The following is a 25,438-nucleotide window of genomic DNA, read 5'->3' as shown; positions in this document are numbered from 1 at the left end:
TCTTTCATCAAATTCCCAGTGGGTCAGAATTTAACATACACTATATTAGTATTTGGTAGCATTGCCTTTAAATTGTTTAACTTGGGTCAAACGTTTTGGGAAGCCTTCAGGTTTGTATGCCTCCTTGCTCGCACACGCTTTTCCAGTTCTGCCCACACATTTTCTATAGGACTGAGGTCAGGGCTTCATGATGGCCACTCCAATACCATGACTTTGTTGTCCTTAAGCCGTTTTGCCACAACTGTGGAAGTATGCATGGTGTCATTGTCCATTTGGAAGGCCCATTTGTGACAAGGCTTTAACTTCCTGACTGATGTCTTGAGATGTTGCTTCAATATATCCGCATAATTGTTTTTTCCTCATGATGCCATCTATTTTGTGAAGTGCACCAGTCCCTCCTGCAGCAAAGCACCCCCACAACATGCTGCCACCCCTGTGCTTCACGGTTGGGCTGGTGTTCTTCGGCTTGCAAACTCCCCTCTTTTTCCTCCAAACATAATGATGGTCATTATGGCCAAACAGTTCTATTTTTGTTTCATTAGACAAGAGGACATTTCCCCAAAAAGTACAATCTCTGTCCCCATGTGCAGTTGCAAACCGTAGTCTGGCTTTTTTAGCAGTGGCTTCGGAGTAGTTTTGGAGTAGTGGCTTCTTCCTTGCTGAGCAGCCTTTCAGGTTATGTCGATATAGGACTCGTTTTACTGTGGATATAGACGATTTTGTACCTGTTTCCTCCAGCATCTTCACAAGGTCCTTTGCTGTTGTTCTGGGATTGATTTGCACTTTTCGCACCAAAGTACGTTAATCTCTAGGAGACAGAACGCGTATCCTTCCTGAGTGGTATGATGGCTGCGTGGTCCCATGGTGTTTATACTTGCGTACTATTGTTTGTACAGATGAATGTGGTACCTTCAGGCGTTTGGAAATTGATACCAAGGATGAACCAGACTTGTGGAGGTCTACAATATTTTTCTGAAGTCTTGGATGATTTCCTTTGATTTTCCCATCATGTCAAGCAAAGAGGCACTGAGTTTGAAGGTAGGCCTTGAAATACATCCACATGTACCCCTCCAATTGACTCAAATTATGTCAATTGGCCCAAGACATACAGTAGGCTCAGCTCTAAGACATACAGTGGGCTCAGCTCTAAGACATACAGTAGGCTCAGCTCTAAGACATACAGTAGGCTCAGCTCTAAGACATACAGATTCTCAGCTCTAAGACATACAGTAGGCTCAGTTCTTAGACATACAGTAGGCTCAGCTCTAAGACATATAGTAGGCCCAGCTCTAATACATACAGTAGGCTCAGCTCTAAGACATACAGTAGGCTCAGCTCTAAGACATATAGTAGGTCAGCTCTAAGACATACAGTAGCCATGTTGGAAACACTTGGTTGGTTATTTTTGTTAAATATAAATACCAATCTTGTTTTTGCATTAATTCCACAACAAAGTTTTAACAGCTAGGACCGCTCTTTCTTGCTTGAAAGATCTGCTAACCTAGCTAAGCGGCTAGTCATCAAGCTAACAAAGTTAGTCCCAGATGAGTTTTGCAATGGAGCCCTCTTGTCTGGAGAAGTAAATTAATGGTTCCATCGCTGTAGGAGCTATATCTACTGCGCTTTGTTTCAGGGCAAACTGGATCACTCAGAGTTCCAATACGGCTATTGTTTGCTTGCCAAGGATTATAGGCTTGAGGTGGCATCCTTGATCGCGCAAGTCGTGAAATGTTTACCTTTTCTCCGCCAGTGGCTGGACGGCGTTCGCACTTATTGGATGCATGTCCTTCTTGTTGTTTGTTGTTATCTGACTGGCTGGGGTTGCACAGAGTTCATTCGCCAGGGGAGCCATCTCCTACCTCTCCTCCCCCATATGATAGAGGAGTTGAAGGAGCACAGCAAGAGGAGTATGGCAAACAAAGATGGTCGCATGTCACGAGCCGTGGAAGCTAAAGGCAGCGGCCTCCCACAAAGCAGTCTACACTCCCAACGAGAGGCCCGGTGCGGATAAAAACAGCGAATAGTTTCACCATCCTAGAGCCTGATCTTCCTGCACCTTCGTCGCTGGGGGTTCCTGTGTCCTACTCCTACTCCTTCCCCTACGATTTTGAATTCGATGTCGGCAACCTTCCATCTCTGCTCTGGATCTAGTGGGGATTCTCCATCTGTCGTAGGCCTGCACCAGGCGCCGGGAGTTACGTGCTGACGTTATCCTGCTTCTCGCCTGTCCTTAAAGGGTTCCCCGAATCTTGTGAAGCGAAGGAGGGGGCGGATTTCCTTGTCCTTCTCGACAGCCGTGATTTTAGGCAGCTCCATGGTAAGAAATGTGACTGTTCCTGGTGCAAAAACAATGTCCTATTCCTGAGATTGAGTAAATTACATTACTAAACTGCTCTTGAATGTGCTATATCAGGACAATGGAAATCAATTCTATCGTAGTCCATGTGGCTTTTAATAACATTATGAAGGGCAGCTCTGAACAGTTGAAACTGGATTTTAAAGAGCTGATTGATTCTTTGCTAGACACTAATTAAAGACACATCCAATCTGGCCCTGTGCCCTCTCTGAATCGTGGCAGTGAACACTTTAGCATTATTCTTTCTCTTCACAACTGGCTACATGATTATTGCAGCTCAATGGGTATAACTTTTTTTTGCCAGTTTTGATAACTTTTGGAAACAAAACATATTTTATAAGGAGGATGGGATCCACCCAAATCATTTGGGTTCCTGGATCCTCTCACAACATTTTAAGGCTGTGTGGAGACAATGACTTATCAATGACCCAAGCCCAGCTCAGTTAATCCCTACCATTGTGTCGCTGAGTTGTCATAAGGCTTTAGCAAATATACATTATACCAGGGGCGTTGGTAGACACAACGTAATGACCTAATGTATGTTCCTGTAACTTCCCTGAATGCCTCTGCTGATCCTGCAGCCATTGTATGCAGCAATCATGTACCTATGAACCGGATTCATGCTGTTATTCCTGAGGCAGTGTGCCCTAGTAGGAAGTCCACTGTGTGCAGCTCACCCTGCACTAACATAAATAACATGAGAATATCTACTTTGACTAAGCTTCCCAGTAAAGCAATGAAAACAAGCAAGCATCCCAGAAAAGTGTTCAACATAGCCCACGTTAACACATGTTGTTTAAGAAACAAGGTTCATGACATTAATAACTTGCTAGTAACAGATGACATTCATATTCTGACTATCTCCGAAACTCACTTAGATAATACCTTTGATGATACAGTGATAGCAATACATGGTTATAACATCTACCGAAAAGACAGAAATCTCAATGGGGGCGGTGTTGCGGTCTATATTCAGAACCACATTCCTGTAAAGCTTCTCACGTTAAATACTGTTGAAGTAATATGGCTACAGGTTCATCTGCCTAACCTTAAATTACATTTTGGGAAAATAGGCAAACTCAACTTAATCATTCATTGAATCAGATGGCTCATTCATCACAAAACCCACTGATATTGCCAACTACTATTTTTTCATTGGCAAGATTAGCAAACTTAGGCATGACATGCCAGAAACAAACGCTGACACTACACACTATATCCAAGTATATCTGACCAAATTATGAAAGACAAGCATTGTAATTCAGAGTTCTGTAAAGTGAGTGTGGAAGAGGTGAAAGAATTGTTGTTGTCTGTCAACAATGTCAAGCCACTGGGGTCTGACAACTTGAATGGAAAATTACTGAGGATAATAGTGGAAGACATTGCCACTCCTATTTGCCGTATCTTCGATTTAAGCCTACTAGAAAGTCTATGCCCTCTTGCCTGGGGGTGGGCAAAAATCATTCCGCTACCTAAGAATAGTAAAGCCCCCTTTACTGGCTCAAATAGCCAACCAATCAGCATGTTAACAACCCCTAGTAAGGTATTGGAAACATGGTGTTTGACCATATACAATGCTATTTTACAGTAACACAATGTACAACAAACTTTAAGCATGCTTATAGGAAAGGACATTCAACAAGCACAGCACATACACAAATGACTGATTATTGGCTGAGAGAAATTGATAATAAAAAGATAGTGGGGGCTGTTTTGTTAGACTTCAGTGCAGATTTTGACATTATCGATCATAGTCTGCGGCTGGAAAAACGTACACTACAGGTCAAAAGTTTTAGAACACCCACTCATTCAAGGGTTTTTCTTTATTTTTACTATTTTATACATTGTAGAATAATAGTGAAGACATCAAAACTATTAAATAACACGTATGGAATCATGTAGTAACCAGAAAAGTGTTAAACAAATAAAAATATATTTAATATTTGAGATTCTTCAAAGTAGCCACCCTTTGCCTTGATGACAGCTTTGTATACTCTTAGTATTCTCTCAACCAGCTTCATGAGGTAGTCACCTGAAATGCATTTCAATTAACCGGTGTGCTTTCTTAAAAGTTAATTTGTGGAATTTCTTTCCTTCTTAATGCGTTGAGCCAAACAGTTGTGTTGTGACAAGGTAGGGGGGTATACAGAAGATAGTCCTATTTGGTAAAATACGAAGTCCATATTATGGCAAGAACAGCTCAAATAAGCAAAGAGAAATGACAGTCCATCATTCCTTTAAGACATGAAGGTCAGTCAATACGGAACATTTCAAGAACTTTGAAAGTTTCTCAAGTGCAGTCACAAAAACCATCAAGCGCTATGATGAAACTGGCTCTCATGAGGACTGCCACAGGAAAGGGAGACCCAGAGTTACCTCTGCTGCAGAGGATAAGTTCATTGTAGTCACCAGCCTCAGAAATGTAAGCGCAAATAAATGCTTCACAGAGTTCAAGTAACAGACACATCACAACATCAACTGTTCAGAGGAGACTGTGTGAATCAGGCTTTTATGGTCCAATTGTTGCAAAGAAACCACTACTAAAGGACACCAATAACAAGAAGAGACTTTCTTAGGCCACGAAAAATGAGCAATGGACATTAAACCGGTGGAAATGTGTCCTTTTGTCACGTGTTCTCTTTGAGTAAAGCCAGTGTGTCTATGAATGTGGATGACTCAACACTATACACGTCAGCTACTACAGACTGAAATGACTGAAACACTTAACAAAGAGCTGCAGTTCGTTTCAGAATGGGTGGCAAGGTATTAGTTAGTCCTAAATATTTATAAAACTACAAGTATTGTATTTGGGACAAATCATTCACTAAACCCTAAACCTCAACTTAATATTGTAATAAATAATGTGGAAATTGAGGAAGTTGAGGTGATTAAACTGCTTGGAGTAACCCTGGGTGGTAAACTGTCATAGTCAAAACATATTGCTACAACAGTAGCTAAGATAGGGAGCAGTCTGTCCATAATAAAACACTACTCTACCTTTTTAACAGTACTATCAACAAGGCAGGTCCTACAGGCTCTTGTTTTGTTGCACCTGGACTACTGTTCAGTTTTGTGGTCAGGTCCCACAAAGAGGGGTGTAGGAAAATTTCAATTGGCTCAGAACAGGGCACCACGGCTGACTCTTGGATGTACAAAGAGCGATAACATTAATAATATGCATGTCAATCTCTCCTGGTTCAAAGTGGAGGAGGGATTGACTTCATCACTACTTGCATTTGTGAGAGGTATTTATATGTTGAAAGCACAAGCTGTCTGTTTAAACGACTAGCACACACCTCAGACACCCATGCATACTCCACAAGACATGCCACCAGAGGTCTCTTCACAGTACTACATAGAGCAATGACTATATGTAACTCAATTCCACATCAGGTGATGCAAGCAGTAAAATTTGATTTAAGAAACAGATAGAAATACACCCTATGGAACAGCGTGGACTGTGAAGCAACACACACATAGGCACAGACACATGCATACACACACATGATAACATACACACTATACACACACGTACACATAGATTTTGTGTTGTAGATATGTGGTAGTGGAGTAGGGACCTGAGGGCACACACTTACTGTGTTGTGAAATCTGTTATGCATGTCTTGTAATGTTTTTAAAATTGTATAACTGCCTTAATTTTGCCAGACCCCAGGAAGAATTGCTAATGGGGATCCATAATAAATACAAATACAAGTACATACAGTATGCTCAGCTCTAAGCCATACAGTAGCTCAGTTTACTGTATGGCTTAGAGAAACCCCACCTCTTTAAGGAATACCTAGGATAGGATAAAGTAATCCTTCTCACCCCCCCCCCTTAAAAGATTTAGATGCACTATTGTAAAGTGGCTGCTCCACTGGATGTCATAAGGTGAACGCACCAATTTGTAAGTCGCTCTGGATAAGAGCGTCTGCTAAATGACTTAAATGTAATGTAAATGTAAATGTTTATCTGCTGAAGCAGCCTGGTCTCATTGACTAGACGTAACATATTAAATGTAAATCTTTGACACTCAAATTAGTATGATATGTTACGTTTGGTATTGTTACATAAGACAAGCAAAAAACAAAAGTACGGTGGTTGGTCAGGGTGGATGAGTTGATGTATAACACAAACGTCTAGCGCGAGTTCAAATCTCATCACAGACAACTTAAGCATTTGATCTAATTAGCAATTTTTCAACTTCTTACTACTTTCTTAGATACTTTGCAACTACTTAGCATGTTAGCTAACCCTTCTCCTATTGCTAACCCTTTTAGCTAATACTTCCCCTAACTCTAACCCTAACCTTAACCCTTTTAGCTAACCCTTCCCCTAACTTTAACCCTCTAACCTAACTCCTAAACTCAACACTAACCTTAACCCTAACCCCTTAACCCTAACCTCTAGCCTAGCTAACGTTAGCCAGCTAGCTAATGTTTTGTTACGTTTTGCTAGTTTGTGACATATAATATGAATTGTAATGCATAGCATGTCAAATGAAATGGATGATAAATGAATACATACCATACGAAACGTAACATATCATACTAAATTGAGTGTCTTGGATTTACATACAGAATCATACAAAATGCTATGACAAGGTAAAAATCTGTTCTTCTGCCCCTGAACAAGGCAGTTAATCCCCTGTTCCTAGGCCGTCATTGTAAATAAGAATTTGTTCTTAACTGACTTGCATAGTTAAATAAAGGTTCGATTACATTTATTTTTTTTTTTTTTTAAATAATACCAGGTTGGAAGTAGGGTTAACGTTGTCACACCACTCCATGCCAGTTTTACAGATAGACTTTATGGTAGACTCCACCCCATGTTTTACCAACAGCCCTCCCTACTCCTTCTCGCTGCCCATGGCCAGTGTTATTCCAAAATGCTGCTCACTAGGATATGTCCTGTGTAATCACCTTGACAGCTCATATACAGTAACAGTAAGAGACAGCCCATGGTATTAGATAGGAGATTAGCTGTGCCTCTGATTAGCATAGCCTCCATCACATGTAGGACAGACAGGAACCTGCTTGTACAGTCGAGATCTCTCCCTGACCTGCTGCCAGGCTCTATCAAGTGGAACTAATTGATACACTATTGTTTATGGTAAACTGCCTTTCGAGGTATAAGGTTTCAAGTCAGTATGGAAAAGTAATATTCAATATTGAATTCTCAAGTGATGATAGGTTATTTGATTGATTGTTCATTGGATCATCCACATCACGTTTTCAGTATTCAGCTCCTCTTCTGTGCTGTTTCTTGGGTTATGGTATTGATGTATAGAAAGTACTAATGCTAGATGGGGAGAGAGGTTAAAGATCTGTTTTCTTCACCTTTTCTAACTCTCCAGTCTCTTATATCCAGTGCTTTGCAGTGCCTCTTATTACCATTATTATTATTATTATTATTACTCTAAAACCCCATTAGAATTGTTCTTATCTGTCCCCATATCACATAACAAGCATAAAGATGATCAAATAATGGATTTTACCAGTCTCCTCTCTGCTTCTTGTTCTGCTTCATGGACCTCTGTTTATATCTTACCATGTTGCCTTGAGTAGTTTCCATGGCAACTGTGATATCTCCATCCCAGTCGTTGATGGTTCTTTCTTTTATTGTTTTATATTTGGTTGCATTCACGTTACATAAGACACAGATGATGTGGGCATAATAATATGAATTGATTGTGAGTTACTGTTGAGAACGCTATTCAAAATGTCCAGTGGTACTTCATAAATACAGCTGAAATCTGTTGACAGCCCATTGGTTAAACATTAAACATCATTACACAACAGTGGTAGTAATGTAGTTCCTGAATATTACAACTACATTGTTACAACCATATCTTCTACTACTACAACAATTTATACAAATATCTGTCAGAAACAAATAAAGACTTTGTAATGTTTCCTCAGCCTCCGTGCTCCCCCCAGGACAGTGAGGGTTTGCAGAGGGAAGAAGAGTTTTGGGTTCACCCTGAGAGGCCATGCCCCTGTCTGCATTGACTCTGTCATCCCAGGTAAGTGATGACGCATTGCGTTACACTTCTCTACGTACTGTGTTGTATAGCACTGTATTGCCCTGGAGGAAATGGGAAGAGAGCCTGTGATGCGACTTCTTCTTTTGGACGTTAACAAGGTGACACTCCATCTTAACTCCTCCTCCACATTTACTGGTCTGGTTGAACAGTGCAGAAGAGACCCTCTCAACACTTTTTTTCTTCTTGTCAAGACCAGTATGTAGGGAATCTAGTTTCAGACCAGTATGTAGGGAATCTAGTTTCAGACCAGTATGTAGGGAATCTAGTTTCAGACCAGTATGTAGGGAATCTAATTTCAGACCAGTATGTAGGGGATCTAGTTTCAGACCAGTATGTAGGGGATCTAGTTTCAGACCAGTATGTAGGGAATCTAGTTTCAGACCAGTATGTATGGAATCTAGTTTCAGACCAGTATGTAGGTGATCTAGTTTCAGACCAGTATGTAGGGGATCTAGTTTCAGACCAGTATGTAGGGGATCTAGTTTCAGACCAGCATGTAGGGAATCTATTTTCAGACCAGAATGTAGGGGATCTAGGTTCAGACCAGTATGTAGGGGGATCTAGTTTAAGGCATTTATTTTAAGCCTGCTATGCTAGATTAGTCTTTTGTGATTTTTTTGTTTTTGTTTAAGGGGCCGTCTGAGGTCGATAAGGGGAGTTTCAGGAATTCTGAAAGAGATTGAGATTAGGATGAATACATGGATTGATGTGGATGTTGCTGTGATGGAGAGATGTTCTGTTGTAATTTTACATGCAGAGGTCAGGTTGCACCAGAGTGTTATAATAGGGGGTTTACCGGATGCTCCTCTTTGTCAGAGCTGGAGAGGGGGAGGAGTGTGTGTGTGTGGGGTGTGTGTGGGGGGGGGGGGGGGGGTGACGCCGTTCACCACTCAAGATCTGAGCAGAGGCCAGAAGTAAGTTACTCACTGACTCAGTGGGCTAGGCCTTATGAGGACTGCTGCTGTGGGTGGATGAGATGAGATCGGGATGTACAGGCAGGCGTCCACACAGGCATCCATAAGAACCCACTGTCTCATGTCAGAGAGCCTACGTGGCCCTGTGGTACAGTACACCTACCAAACACGGATAATATTATGCTTCATTGGTTCCCAAAGGGCTACCAGCATAACCCAATACATCAGACAAAACATGGTACATGAAAACAACAGCAGTCAAATACCACATACTGATTTGATTAATGGTGCTAATATAAATGTTATGTTGTGCATATCATTATGGGTTATGTGTCTTCTCTCTGATTCTCATCCCCCTGTCTCTCTTACTCTCATCCCCCTGTCTCTCTGGCTCTCATTCCCCTGTCTCTCTGACTCTCATTCCTGTGTCTCTCTGACTCTCATCCCCCTGTCTCTCTGGCTCTCATTCCCCTGTCTCTCTGACTCTCATTCCTGTGTCTCTCTGACTCTCATCCCCCTGTATCTCTGACAACCATTCCCCTGTCTCTCTGACTCTCATTACTCTGTATCTCTGACTCTCATCCCCCTGTCTCTCTGACTCTCATCCCCCTGTCTCTCTGACTCTCATCCCCTGTCTCTCTGACTCTCACCCCCCTGTCTCTCTGACTCTCATCCCCCTGTCTCTCTGACTCTCATCGACCCTGTCTCTCTGACTCTCATCCCCTGTCTCTCTGACTCTCATCCCCCTGTCTCTCTGACTCTCATTCCCCTGTCACTCTGACTCTCATCCCCCTGTCTCTCTGACTCTCATCCCCCTGTATCTCTGACTCTCATTCCCCTGTCTCTCTGACTCTCATTCCCCTGTCTCTCTGACTCTCATTCCCCTGTCTCTCTGACTCTCATTCCCCTGTCTCTCTGACTCTCATCCCCCTGTCTCTCTGGCTCTCATTCCCCTGTCTCTCTGACTCTCATTCCCCTGTCTCTCTGACTCTCATCCCCCTGTCTCTGTGACTCTCATCCCCCTGTCTCTCTGACTCTCATTCCCCTGTCTCTCTGACTCTCATCCCCCTGTCTCTCTGACTCTCATCCCCCTGTCTCTCTGGCTCTCATCCCCCTGTCTCTCTGACTCTCATCCCCCTATCTCTCTGGCTCTCATCCCCCTCTCTCTGACTCTCATTCCCCTGTCTCTCTGACTCTCATTCCCCTGTCTCTCTGACTATCATTCCCCTGTCTCTCTGACTCTCATACCCCTGTCTCTCTGACTCTCATCCCCCTGTCTCTCTGGCTCTCATTCCCCTGTCTCTCTGACTCTCATTCCCCTGTCTCTCTGACTCTCATTCCCCTGTCTCTCTGACTCTCATTCCCCTGTCTCTCTGACTCTCATTCCCCTGTCTCTCTGACTCTCATTCCCCTGTCTCTCTGACTCTCATCCCCCTGTCTCTGACTCTCATTCCCCTGTCTCTCTGACTCTCATTCCCCTGTCTCTCTGACTCTCATTCCCCTGTCTCTCTGACTCTCATTCCCCTGTCTCTCTGACTCTCATTCCCCCGTCTCTCTGACTCTCATCCCCCTGTCTCTGACTCTCATCCTCTGTCTCTTCAGACAGCCCCGCTGAAGACTGTGGTCTCAAACCGGGCGACCGCATCCTTTTCCTCAATGGGCTGGACATGAGGTACATAAACCTGTTATAACTGTGACAATACAGAGGCGGATGCAAGATGCAAGCAACGGTGGTTTAATGAATACAATTTATAGCAGCAACAGGACAGACAGACTGTACTCAGACGGAATCTGACCCAGGGACTAGAGCGCATCTTCCGGTGATAGCGTGCTGAGAAATCCAGGGGAGTGTGTCCGGATGGGAAGGAAGGAGCACAGCAGATAATCCACACAAGGGCGGCGAGAGATAAGCACTGACACACGACACAACCTCAGGGAAGTAACAACACAACCTCAGGGAAGTAACAACGATCTGACAACAAGAAACACTGGTTACAGAACATATAAAGGGAAGATAAGTGGTTCCAGCTGGCGCAGACAATCAGGCCGAGATTGGGAACCACGCCCACACAAACACGGGAGAGAGAGAGAGAGAGAGAGAGAGAGAGAGAGAGAGAGAGAGAGAGAGAAAGAGAGAGAGGGAGGCAGTGGATTCATGAACCGTGACAATACCCCCCCCCCTAGGAACGCCTCTTGGCGTTCCAAGGCGAATTTACCTGTCGATTGAAATCATCGATAAGGGAGTGATCCAGAATGTCCCTAGCAGGTACCCAACTTCTCTCCTCCGGGCCGTAACCCTCCCAGTCCACCAGGTACTGGAATCCGCGTCCCCTCCTTCTAGAGTCCAAAATACGATTGGGTTCCCCATCAACAAGTCGTGGCGGCGGGGGAACCGGGACCGGTGGGTTAATGCGTGCCTGAAACACAGGTTTTATTTTAGACACATGAAAGGTAGGATGAATTCTCCTATATGCCGGAGGAAGCTTGAGCCGGACCGCCACCGGACTAATGATCCTGGTGACTCTGAACGGGCCAATAAATTTGGGGGCAAGCTTGTTCGAAACGGATCGGAGTGGAATGTTCTTAGTAGAAAGCCACACTCTTTGGCCAACGACGTATACCGGAGGCTTCGACCGGTGGCGATCGGCCTTAGCCTTGGTGCGCGCCCCCACCTGGAGAAGAGTCTCACGGGCTCTGCTCTATGCGTGACGGCACCTCTGGATGAAAGCGTGAGCGGAGGGAACAGTGACCTCGGACTCCGTACTGGGAAAGATAGGTGGCTGGTAACCTAAACTACACTCAAACGGAGAGAGACCCGTGGCTGCCACTGGCAACGAATTGTGAGCGTACTCAACCATAGAGAGTTGTTGACTCCAGGAAGAGGGATTCTTAGAAACCAAACATCGCAACACTCTCTCCAAATCTTGGTTGGCCCTCTCCGTTTGACCGTTGCTCTGGGGATGAAACCCTGAAGACAGGCTGACACTCGCTCCCAGTAACCTACAAAACTCTTGCCAAAACTTGGACACAAATTGGGGCCCCCTGTCAGAAACTACGTCCATCGGCAGGCCATGTAAGCGAAAGACGTGACCCACGACAGTTACCGCTGTTTCCTTGGCAGATGGTAATTTAGGCAAGGGAATAAAATGAGCCACCTTCGAGGACCGGTCCACCACGGTCAAAACAACCATCTTGCCCTGGGAGGGTGGAAGGCCAGTAACAAAATCTAGCGCGATGTGGGACCAGGGTCTCGAAGGGACCGACAGCGGTTGGAGTAACCCATCTGGGGGTCGATTAGAAGTCTTCCCAGTGGCACAAACCGAGCAAGCCAAGACGAAACTGTGAATGTCACGAGCCATCAGTGGCCACCAAAAGCGTTGCTTAACCAAATAGCTAGTGCGGCTGACTCCTGGATGACACGCTACGTTGGAGCAATGCCCCCACTGAATAACATCGGACCGACACCCCTCCGGCACAAACAACCGATTAGGCGGGCAACCGGGCGGAGGCGTTACCCCTTCTAAGGCCGTTTTGACCCTCGATTCAACCTCCCATGTGAGTGTGGAGACCACTAGGGTCCCGGGTAGGATGCACTCGGGAGTGGATGGGCGTTCGGAATGGTCAAAAATGCGAGAAAGGGAATCGGGTTTGACATTCTTGGAACCCGGGCGATACGAGAGAGAGAAGTCAAAACGTCCGAAAAAGAGTGACCACCGCGCCTGCCTGGAGTTGAGTCGCTTGGCGGTTCTGATATATTCCAAATTCTTGTGATCGGTCCAAACTATAAAAGGTACCCCCGACCCCTCTAACCAATGGCGCCACTCCTCCAGTGCTAACTTCACTGCCAACAACTCTCTGTTGCCAATGTCGTAGTTGCGTTCCGCAGGTGATAACCGATGGGAAAGGAACGCGCAAGGGTGCATCTTGTCGTCAGAAGAGGAACGTTGGGAAAGTACCGCACCTACCCCCACCTCTGAAGCGTCCACCTCCACCACGAAATGACGCGAGGGATCGGGAGCTATGAGGATGGGAGCCGAAACAAAGCGGCTCTTGAGTTTGGCGAATGCAGCCTCGGCTGTATCGGACCAGCTGAACGTCACTCTGGGGGAGGTTAAGGCGGTAAGAGGAGCGACTATCTGACTAAAGTTGCGAACGAAACGGCGGTAGAAATTGGCGAATCCCAGAAACCTCTGTAGGGCTTTACGGGAATCTGGGCTAGGCCAATCCACCACAGCCTTAACCTTGTCAGGATCCATGCGAATACCTTCAGTCGAGACGATGTAACCTAGGAATGGAACGGATTGTGCATGAAAAATGCATTTCTCCGCCTTGACAAAAAGTCCATTCTCCAACAACCTCTGAAGCACTCGTCTGACGTGCTGAACGTGTTCCTGGAGAGAAGAAGAAAAAATCAGTATGTCATCCAGGTAAACATATATGAACTGATCAATCATATCTCTCAGCACGTCATTGACGAGTGCCTGGAAAACCGCTGGGGAGTTGGATAGCCCAAAAGGCATGACCAAATATTCGAAGTGCCCTCTGGGGGTGTTAAACGCGGTCTTCCATTCGCCCCCCCCCCTTATGCGAACCAAATGATATGCATTACGTAAATCCAACTTAGTGAACACGGATGCTCCCTGTAACCTTTCAAAGGCTGAGGACATCAATGGTAAGGGATAGGTATTCTTCACTGTGATGTTATTCAACCCACGGTAATCAACGCAAGGACGCAGAGATCCGTCCTTCTTCCCCACAAAGAAGAACCCCGCCCCCGCTGGAGAAGAGGAAGGACGAATGGATCCAGATGCCAGGGAATCAGAGATGTATCTCTCCATAGCCTCCCTCTCCGGAACAGAGAGTGAATATAACTTGCCTTTAGGCGGAGACTCACCTGGCAATAAGTCTATTGCACAGTCATAGGGACGATGCGGAGGAAGAGAAGCAGCACGGGACTTACTGAACACCTCCTTCAGGTCAAGGTATTCAACGGGCACGTTAGATAAATCCACCGCCTCCTCTAGAAACACAGAACCAGACACAGACGAACAAGCAGACACTAAACAGGACTCAAGACACTTGTTACTCCACATGGATATAGATTTATGAACCCAGTCAACTCTGGGGTTGTGTTGGGTGAGCCAAGGGTGGCCGAGAACTAATGGTGCAAGGGGTGAGTCCATGAGTAGAAATGATAGTGTCTCAGTGTGATTGCCAGAAGTGATGAGTGTGATAGGTTCAGTGGTGTGAGAAATGTTGGGGAGTTCTTGACCATTGAGAGCGTTGACGGATATCTTGTGCGTGAGTGAGTTGATAGGAATCTGGAGTTTGTGAGCGAGCTTGGTGTCCATGAAATTACCCTCTGCTCCTGAGTCCAGTAAGGCTTAGGTGTCGTGCGTGTGGGTGGCCCATCTTAGTCTTACCGGGAGGAGAGTAGATGATGAGGTCTTCTCTGTGGTGACACCACCCGATAGTAGCCTCATGCTTACTACCGGGCCTGATCTTTTACCGGGCAGGAGTGGATAAAATGGCCCGCTCTACCACAGTAGAGACAGAGTCCTTGGGATCTCCGCCTCTCCCTCTCTTCCCGAGAGAGGCGAGCTCTCCCCAGCTGCATGGGTTCGTGAGCGGAGGCTGAACTGGCCGTGTTCCCGCCGCTGGCATGCCAGCCCTCCGTGTCGTTATACGGTCTGTTAGGGCATGCTCGGCGGCCAAACGACTCAGACGAGCGTCGACCCTCAAGGCTAGTTCCACTAGTCCATTTAAACTCCTGGGAAGGTCCAGAACATAAATCTCCTTCTGGATCCGGTCCTCCAGCCCATGCAGGAACATGTCCCACTGCGCCTCCTCGTTCCACTGACACTCTGCGGCCAGAGTGCGGAATTGGATGGAGTATTCCCATACGGAACGGTCTCCTTGGCGAAGGTCAGCGAGTAGTCTGGCCGCCTCTCTACCCGCCACGGCCCGATCGAAAACCCTTCTCATCTCCTCGGAGAGTGTCTGGAAAGAGGTGCAGCATGGGTCCTGGTTCGCCCACACCGCCGTTCTCCAAAGAGCCGCTTTGCCTGATAGCAGTGTGAGTACGAATGCTACCTTAGACTGTTCACGGTTGAAGGTCCGTGGCTGCAACGAGAAATGCATGGAACATCTCGTAAGAAAAGCTCTGCAATAGTCAGGATCACCTGAATAACCCTCTGGTGTCGGTAGCCGTGGCTCTAGCTGGGAATCCGGCTCTGGCGGGGCGGGTTGAACTGCTGATGTAGGTGGTGCAGCGGAACCCCTCAGATGTTGTAATTGTTGGGTCAGCTGGGATACCTGCGTCGCAATGGCTTGTACTGCCCGACCTGTGCTGGAGATGTTCTCCTCTTGTTGATCCATTCTCGTGATACTGCGGGAAATGAATTCGGTCAGACTCGTTGAACTCGCTGCATCCATGGTCTGGTCAGATCGTTCTGTGACAATACAGAGGCGGATGCAAGATGCAAGCAACGGTGGTTTAATGAATACAATTTATAGCAGCAACAGGACAGACAGACTGTACTCAGACGGAATCCGACCCAGGGACTAGAGCGCATCTTCCTGTGATAGCGTGCTGAGAAATCCAGGGGAGTGTGTCCGGATGGGAAGGAAGGAGCACAGCAGATAATCCACACAAGGGCGGCGAGAGATGAGCACTGACACACGACACAACCTCAGGGAAGTAACAACACAACCTCAGGGAAGTAACAACGATCTGACAACAAGAAACACTGGTTACAGAACATATAAAGGGAAGATAAGTGGTTCCAGCTGGCGCAGACAATCAGGCCGAGATTGGGAACCACGCCCACACAAACACGGGAGAGAGAGAGAGAGAGAAAGAGAGAGAGGGAGGCAGTGGATTCATGAACCGTGACAATAACTTTACCTTAAGATGCACACAGGACAGTGAGTCAACATGATGAGTTTCAGGTTTTAATGTCACATGCACAAGTACAGTGAAATGCCTTCCTTGCATTAACCCCAACAATGCAGTTATCAATAACAATGTAATACTAAAAATAACAAAGTAGAACAAAAATAATCAAGATATAAAAAAGAAGAAGTAAGAAGAACACGATAAAGTAAGTATACAATATACAGGGTCAGTTCCAGTAGCATATTTACAATGTGCAGGGATACTGCAGTGATGGAGGTAGATATGTATGGTGTATGTATGTAAGGTGACTAGGAATCAGGATATATGGTAAGTGGACTGGTGTGTGTCTGTGCTCACACATATGCATGGATGTGTGTGTAGAATGGAATTTGAGAAAATGACTGTAGTCCTTTCACACCATTTAATGTACTTATTATTGAATTTTATTCTGAACATGAAGTGAACACAGCCTGGGTGGAATCATCGTCCATAGCACAATATTACCCACAGTATCAACCCAAAAAATACTTCATTATACCACCCTAGTAACCATGTAATACTAGGATTTACATGGTGAGTAGTAGAGCGCACTACTGAATTCTGTAGTTAGTAACTCTCTATACTTTCTGTAGGAGCTGGTCCTATGACAACATCATTGCCGATTGTAGTAGTGAAAGTGACTGTGTGTGTCTTCAGAAACTGTTCCCATGAGAAGGTGGTGTCCATGCTGCAGGGCAGTGGGGCCATGCCCACCCTGGTGGTGGAAGATGGACCCTCTGGTTACTCCCACTCTGACCAGAGTGACCAGGAAGACTCTCCCACAGGCCTTGCCCCTGCTGTGGCCCCCAGGTCCCGCTCCCGCTCCCCGGTCCCCCTCTGCTCCCTGCAGTGGGTGGCTGAGATCCTACCCCCCAGCATCAGGGTCCATGGTCGCACCTTTAGCCAGCAGCTGGATCATCTCCTGACGGTGCAGGAGAGATACACCATCTGCAAGTCCCTGGAGACCTTCTTCCAACAGAGGTGTGTGGGGGGGGGGGGTGTTTTGGAGGATGGAAAAGGAGTAAGAGAGAGAAAGAGGGAGAGAGAGGGAGAGAGCGATAGAGGCCTTTTATCTCTCCAAATGACAGGAAGGATGATATATTTGTTTGAAATGCGTCAAACATCAAGGGTAAATATGACATTGTTTTGATGTTTACCTACCCGAGAGGGGATTTACAGAAACGTCTTTACATGATCTGACATGTCCCTAACAAATAACACACCTACCCTTCAATAATATGCTTTCATCCTAATATGGTTCATTACACTACATGTAAATGATATAATTATACACATTATATAATGGTAAACTTGTCTAATCTAAAGCAATACATGTTATTTTACAGAGAACAGAATCAGAGTCACCAAGACAAATTCCCTATCAACATTACTGAATAGCAATAAACCTTTTCGAAAGTATGATTTTCTTTTGATACTTTTATTTTAGCATGTTTGAGAAAGTCAACTCGCACACCTGAACGTGCTTGTCATGATCGTCGTAAGGAGCGGACCAAAATGCAGCGTGGTATGTGTTCATGATGATTTTTTAAATAAAGAAAGCACTGAACACTGAATACAAACTAACATAGACAATCACCCAACAAACAAACAGTGAAACCCAGGCTACCTAAGTATGATTCTCAATCAGAGACAACTAATGACACCTGCCTCTGATTGAGAACCATACTAGGCCGAAGCAGGACAATGAGGCGGAGAAAGACTGTGTTAAAGTGGGGTCCACGTCCTGCGCCAGAGCCGCCACCGCGGACAGACGCCCACCCAGACCCTCCCCTATAGGTTCAGGTTTTGCGGCCGGAGTCCGCACCTTTGGGGGGTGGTACTGTCACGTTCTGACCTTTATTTCCTTTGTTTTGTCGTTATTTAGTATGGTCAGGGCGTGAGTTGGGGTGGGCAGTCTATGTTTGTTTTTCTATGATTTTGGGATTTCTATGTTTCGGCCTAGTATGGTACTCAATCAGAGGCAGGTGTCATTAGTTGTCTCTGATTGAGAATCATACTTAGGTAGCTGTTACGGTTTTCTTCCATTGAAGGAGAGTCGGACCAAAATGCAGCGTGGTTAGTTCGATATATCTTTAATGAAGAAAAAAACACGAACAATACAAAACAACAAACGGAACGTGAAAACCTATACAGCCTATCTGGTGACAACTAACACAGAGACAGGAACAATCACCCACAAAACACTCAAAGAATATGGCAGCCTAAATATGGTTCCTAATCAGAGACCTGCCTCTGATTAAGAACCGCCTCAGGCAACCATAGACTTTTCTAGACAACCCTACTCAGCCAAAATCCCAATACCTACTAAAACCCCAATACAAAAACACACCACAAAATAAACCCATGTCACACCCTGGCCTGACCAAATAAAGAAAGAAAACACAAAAAACTAAGACCAAGGCGTGACAGAACCCTCCCCCAAGGTGCGGACTCCCGGCCGCACACCTAAACCCATAGGGGAGGGTCCGGGTGGGCGTCTGTCCACGGTGGCGGCTCCTGCTCGGGACGTGGACCCCACTCCAACCAAGTCTTAGTCCCCCTGTAATGCGTCCTATGATTGGCGACCCTCGCCGCCGACCTTGGCCTAATAACCCTCACCAAGGACCCCACTGGACTGAGGGGCAGCTCAGGACCGAGGTAGAATCTCGGGACTGAGGGGAAGCTCGGGACTGAGGGGAAGCTCGGGACTGAGGGGAAGCTTGGAACTGAGGGGAAGCTCAGCCCTGAGGGGAAGCTCAGCCCTGAGAGGAAGCCCAGCACTGAGAGGAAGCCCAGTACTGAGAGGAAGCTCAGGCAGGTAGTTGGCTCTGGCAGATCCTGGCTAGCTGGTGGTTCTGGCAGATCCTGGCTGACTGGCGGATCCTGGCTGACTGGCGGATCCTGGCTGACTGGCGGATCTGGAAGATCATGGCTGACTGGTGGATCCTGGCCGACTGGTGGATCCTGGCTGACTGGCGGCTCTAGCTGCTCTGGCTGCTCCATGCAGACTGACAGCACTGGCTGATCCATGCAGACTGGCAGCTCTGGCTGCTCCATGCAGACTGACAGCTCTGGCTGCTCCATGCAGACTGACAGCTCTGGCAGCTCCATGCAGACTGACAGCTCTGGCAGCTCCATGCAGACTGGCAGATCTGGCTGCTCCATGCAGACTGGCAGCTCTGGCTGCTCCATGCAGACTGGCAGCTCTGGCTGCTCCATGCAGACTGGCAGCTCTGGCTGCTCCATGCAGACTGGCAGCTCTGGCTGCTCCATGCAGACTGACAGCTCTGGCAGCTCCATGCAGACTGGCAGCTCTGGCTTCTCCATGCAGATTAGCAGCTCTGGCTGCGCTGAACAGGCAGGAGACTCCGGCAGCGCTGGAGAGAAGGAAGGCTCTGGCAGCTCTAAACAAGCGGGAGACCCCGGCAGCGCTGGAGAGGAGGAAGGCTCTGATAGCGCTAGACAGGCGGGAGACTCCGGCAGCGCAGGAGAGGAGGAAGGCTCTGACAGCGCTGGACAGGCGGGAGGCTCCGGCAGCGCTGTAGAGGAGGAAGGCTCTGGCTGCGCTAAACAGGTGGGAGACTCCAGCAGCGCTGTAGAGGAGGAAGGCTCTGGCTGCGCTGAACAGGCGGGAGACTCCGGCAGCGCTGGAGAGGAGGAAGGCTCTGATAGCGCTAGACAGGCGAGGCGCACTGAAGGCCTGGTGCGTGGTGCTGGCACTGGTGGTACTGGACCGAGGACACACACAGGAAGCCTGGTGCGGGGAGCTGCCACCGGAGAACTGGTGTGTGGAGGTGGCACTGGATAGACCGGACCGTGCAGGCGCACTGGAGCTCTTGAGCACCGAGCCTGCCCAACCTTAACTGGCTCGATGCCCACTCTAGCCCGGCCAATACGAAGAGCTGGTATGTACCGCGCCAGGCTATGCACCCGCACTGGAGACACCGTGCGTTCCATAGCATAACACGGTGCCTGCCCAGTCTCTTTAGCCCCCCGGTAAGCACAGGAAGTTAGCGCAGGTCTCCTACCTGGCGTAGCCATACTCCCTGTGAGCCTCCCCCCAATACATTTTTGGGGCTGACTCTCGGGCTTCCATCCGCGTCGCCGTGCTGCCTCTTCATACCAGCGCCTCTCCGCTTTTGTCGCCTCCAGTTCTTCTTTGGGGCGGCGATATTCTCCAGGCTGTGTCCAGGGTCCTTTTCCGTCCAATATCTCCTCCCATGTCCAGAAGTCCTGTGATCGCTGCTCCTCACGATAAACAGGGGGAGTTGGCTCAGGTTTGAACCCTGACTCTGCCACACTCTCCCTGAGCATGGCGTCCTCACCGCCATGCTTGCTTCGCCAACTCCATTCTCCGATAACCTGCTTCACACTGCTCCAGCGAATCCCAGGCGGGCTCCGGCACTCTCTCCCTCTTCATCCTCCCCCTCAAATCTCCTTCCACCCTCCTCACTATCCCTTCCACCCCCAAGCTCTCCCTTTCTTCACCATGTTCTGCCTGGCTTCCCACAGCCCCCATTTAAAGAGACTCATGAGAAGCCAGAGCAGAAACCTGTCCCTATCCGTCCCTCTCGCTCTCCCTACACCTCTCTCTAACCTGGCCCACGTCAATACAAAATCCCCCCTTACCAAACCTAACAACACCCGTGCCCTAGCCCATACTACTCCGGCAAAGGCACAGTCCCCAAAGACATGGTGCACAGTCTCCTCCCTGCCACAAGAGGATCTTGGACAGGTGGGGGATTGCACCAAACTATACTGGTACATGATGGAACGTACCGGCAAGCACTTATGGAGGCTCAACCAATTCAGGTCCTTGAGCCTGTTGTCCAGACCCCGCGCCTGCACTCCCTCCCAGACCACTTCCGAGATGCCCACTACAGGCGCCGGACTCCCTGCCTTTCTGACCTCCTCGTACAGGTGCCTGTGATCTAAACCTACTCGGGCAACTTCAAACTCAGGGTGCGCACGCAGCCACTTGGCCGCATGACCAAAGTGCCACGGCAGCTGTTCCGACCGAGGACCCGTGTTAGACCACACCATTACGCTTCTCGCCTGATACGAGAAGAACACCCGCAGGAGGTAACCGGATGGGTGTATCACTGGATGAGCAAGCTCCGTTAACAAGAAAGAAACAAAAATTGTGTCCAGCTTGAGGGGGAAATGTGGTACCCCCCTACCTCCCTCCCCAATGGGACAGATCATGCGTGCCCTGGCGACCCACTCGCACCTGCCACTCCACATGAACTGAAACACAAGCCTCACTAGAGGCCTCCTCAGACAAGCCGGCAATGGGTAGATTTACGCCAAATACAAAATAGGCGGCAACACTTCCACCTTTAGGACCAGGACTTTGCCCATAAAAGACAAATAACTAACCTTCCACATTGCTAGCTTCCTCTGTACCACTGCGATACGCATGTTCCAGTTTAGCGTCGCTGAGCCGGAGGTCTCAAAATGGACCCTGAGAATCCTCGGGGCCCCCTCACAGAGAGGGCACATCCGTTCTACCGCGCCATCTTCCGAAAAACTTGACGGAAGACTTTGCATGGTTCAGAACTGCTCCCGACGCTCGGATGAAATCCCCAAAGATGGCAAGGGACCTTGTCAGGCACGAGTCCTTGCACAGCAGCAAGGAAGTGTCGCCGGCGTACTGCGTCATCTTAACACGCAGCCCACCACTTCCAGGGATCAACAAGCCTTCCACCCATGTGTCTGCCCTAATGGCAGCCCCCAGAGGCTCCATGTAGAGATCGAAGAGGAGAGCCGAGAGTGGGTACCATTGCCTGACCCCAGACGAGAGGTCAAAAACGTCACCCAAGTGACTATTTACACTAACTCGGCACCCCGCTCCGACATATAATGTACGAATCCATCCTATGAACTTCTCCCCAAATCCTAATCGACCTAACACTCTGAATAAAAAGGATCTATTCACGCGATCAAAGGCTTTCGCCTGATCTAGCGCTGCTACCATTAAAGGCAGTCCTCTATCTTCAACCCAAGCGATGGAGTCCCTGATTAACTGTAGGTTTCATCTAATAGAGCGGCCCTCTACCCCGCACGTCTGATCCTCATGGACGACGTAGGGAAGGGCTGTGCGCAACCGGTCTGCTAAAACCTTTGCAAGTAGCTTGTAATCTACACACAGCATGGTCAACGGCCGCCAGTTGCCAAGGTCTGTTACTTCCCCCTTCTTATATAAAGTGACAGCACACCAACAGCCATTGATCCCCCCGGGACCCCCGTCTCAAGGATGGCCTTCAAGACTTCGAGGACCACTGGTCCAAGTAAACCCCAAAACTTGAGATACAACTCAGCCGGCAGCCCATCCATCCCAGGGACCTTCCCTTTTCCCATCCCCCTAAGAGTGCTCTCAACCTCTTCTAGTGAGATCTGGACCTCCATCACTTCTCTAATGTCCTCCGGCAACCGCCTGGACAAGTGTTCTAAAAACACATTTCCCTGCTCTACATCTATTTCCCTTTCCTTAAATAAACCTTGGAAATGATCAGTTGTCACCCTGACCATATCCTCTGGTTCTCTAACTATACTACCATTTTCTTCGCCATGCATTACCTTCCTACTGTCACGAACCGGCTCAAAGCCCGTAACAAAAGGGAGACAACGTGGAGATAAGGAGTAATAAAATATTTATTTATTAAATGAGTAACTAAGTATAATATACAATGGTGTCTGTAATCAGTAGTCAGTAGTGTAAGTGAGTGTTTTGCATGAATGTGATAATGCAGGGTGTTGAAAGGTTCCAAAGCAAACAACCAAAAAACCACCAAGAAAAACAACTAAATCTATAAAGGTGTCTGCATGGAGAGAGTCTCCTCCATGAATGGGGAAGTGGTGTATTTATCCTGGGAGACACCGGGCCCAGGTGTTTCCCATGTAGCTGACGACCCTCCCAACTCCGCCCACCAGCATCCTAATAAGGAAATAACAGAGAGAATACGGCAGACAGAGTGGGAGGGTCGTCACACTACTCTGTCTGGCCCTAACCGACTTAAAGAACATAGCAGAACAAGTCTCATTATGTTCTAGAAAGCCACTATGCGCACGCTTCAGGAAAGCTCGAGCCTTCCGCTCCTGCAACTACCTGAGCTGCGCCTTTAGGGTTGCGGATCTCTCCCAGTCAAACGACCCGCCGAGGTTGCTTGCCTCGTATTCGAGTTCAATTAACCTTTGGATACAATCCACCTCCCTCCTCTCCTTCCTTTTTTTCCTCTTGCAATACCCTATTATAAAAGCCCTAATCCTCACCTTAACTAATTCCCACCACTCTAACACACCCTCGCACATGGACCGGAGGCCTTCAAGCCTCCAAAAGAAACCATAAAACCCGTCAAAAAAAGCCTGCTCCTCCAGCACATCCCGATCTAACTTCCAGTACCCCCTACCAAAGAGGCAGACTGGCGACCCCACCTGCAGGAGCACCCCTTCGTGATCCGAAATGTAAACAGGCAACAGCCGCCCAGACAACTTACCCAAAGACCTGGGTACTAAAATATAGTCGAGCCTCCGCTCAACCCCCTTGGAGTTGCGCCATGTAGGACCGGCCATTTTCGGAGTAGTGTGCAGACCATGGCAAGCCATTAGCCCAGCAATGGCGCCTGCACTGCTATCCCCCTATTCCTAAATCTGTATTAAAATCCCCCCCTATCACTAATTTCCTATTTGTGACACACAGGGGCGTCAGACAGTCCACCATCTCCCTCCTGTCTGCCACCACCTGTGGCCCATACAACACCACTAATCTAAATTTACAATCCCTTATTGTGACATCCACCCCTATAACCCTCCCCTGCATTACCACAAAAGAATCCTCCACTTTTACCTCCCTGTGCCCACACAAAATCCCTACCCCGATGAGTGCACCCCCCCAATACCCCAAACCGACTCCCCCTTGTCCCACTCCCTCTTAAACCTACTAACATCCCCTCCATCCCTCAGGTGAACCTCCTGTAAAAAACAAAAATCAAACCCCACACCCTCCAAATAACTAAAAACCACCCTCCTCTTAACAAAATCCCTTAAACCCCTTACATTTAAACTAACAAAAGTAAAATTAGACCCCATGAAAGAATAAAATAAAAACATGTAATACACTCAAATTCTAAACCCAGACAGAAATAAAAAACAGGAGACTCACCTGATGCTCCCCTGCTCCATATCTAACGGTGAGAACACCATCCGTACTCCCGACATCCCCACCTCTTCCTCCATCTCACCAACCCAGGATGCAGGAATAGTGTTTGGCTCCGGGGTGCCCTGCACCCTGGGTCTACCCCCACAATCCTCCCCCTCCCCAGTGCTGCAGCTGGATTGGAAAAGAATCGGGGAGGCTGAGTCCCCAAACAGAAAACTCCCCACCTCCTCCTGTACCCAGTCCTGAGTCTTGTTAGGTGTGTCCCCACCCAACAGAAGTTGAGGGCCTGGGGAAACCAGCAGCAACCCAGAGGTTTCTCCCACCCCCATCACTCTCTTGGCCATTCCCTCCCTCTCACTGTCTGCCAATCGCACCCTCCTCTTCATTCTCTTCTTTGGTGATAGCGGCAGTGGAGAGATACCACCCCCCCCCCCCCGCCATCTCCTCTACCATACCCCTCATCTCTTCCACCAGGGCACTTTCCCCCCAGTCCACTTGCTCTTCCACCATCTACTTCTCCAACACTCCTCCCTCGCTTTCTTCTCTCTCATGCTCCTCTACTCGGTTGCCTTCTTCTGCCACTTTTCCTGTTTCTCCTACTCCCGTGCCTTCCGTTTCCTTCTCATTTACATTACATTTAAGTCATTTAGCAGACGCTCTTATCCAGAGCGACTTACAAATTGGTGCATTCACCTTATGACATCCAGTGGGACAGTCACTTAACAATAGTGCATCTAAAACTTAGGGGGGGGGGTGAGAGGGATTACTTATCCTATCCTAGGTATTCCTTAAAGAGGTGGGGTTTCAGGTGTCTCCGGAAACCCCACCTCTTATCCCATCCGCCGCTTCTTGCTCCTCCTCCTTCCTTTGCGGCCTTCCCCTCTGGACCTGTACTCTGGTCGTGAGGCGTGCTTCCTTCCCCTCCTCTTCTTTCCCCATCCCCCGCTCCTGCTCCCCCCCAACCGCAGACGCATATGACCTCTGACGAGCCGGGCACCCCCGCCACAGTTGTGCTGACGAGCCACAC

The 25,438-nt window shown here is 47.8% G+C and overlaps 1 protein-coding gene across 1 annotated transcript in view; it reads left to right on the top strand.

The window, feature by feature from the left end:
• grid2ipb (glutamate receptor, ionotropic, delta 2 (Grid2) interacting protein, b) overlaps positions 1 to 25,438 on the top strand; it is a 69,381-nt gene that overhangs the window by 26,709 nt on the left and 17,234 nt on the right. Inside the window, 3 exon segments of the mRNA XM_046354569.1 lie at positions 8,278 to 8,381; positions 10,919 to 10,988; positions 16,911 to 17,234. Coding sequence (XP_046210525.1) covers positions 8,278 to 8,381; positions 10,919 to 10,988; positions 16,911 to 17,234 — 498 coding nt within the window.

This window comes from Oncorhynchus gorbuscha, linkage group LG06 (assembly GCF_021184085.1).
Source record: "Oncorhynchus gorbuscha isolate QuinsamMale2020 ecotype Even-year linkage group LG06, OgorEven_v1.0, whole genome shotgun sequence".
Taxonomy (NCBI): domain Eukaryota; kingdom Metazoa; phylum Chordata; class Actinopteri; order Salmoniformes; family Salmonidae; genus Oncorhynchus; species Oncorhynchus gorbuscha.
This window is presented reverse-complemented; position numbering and strand designations above follow the sequence as displayed.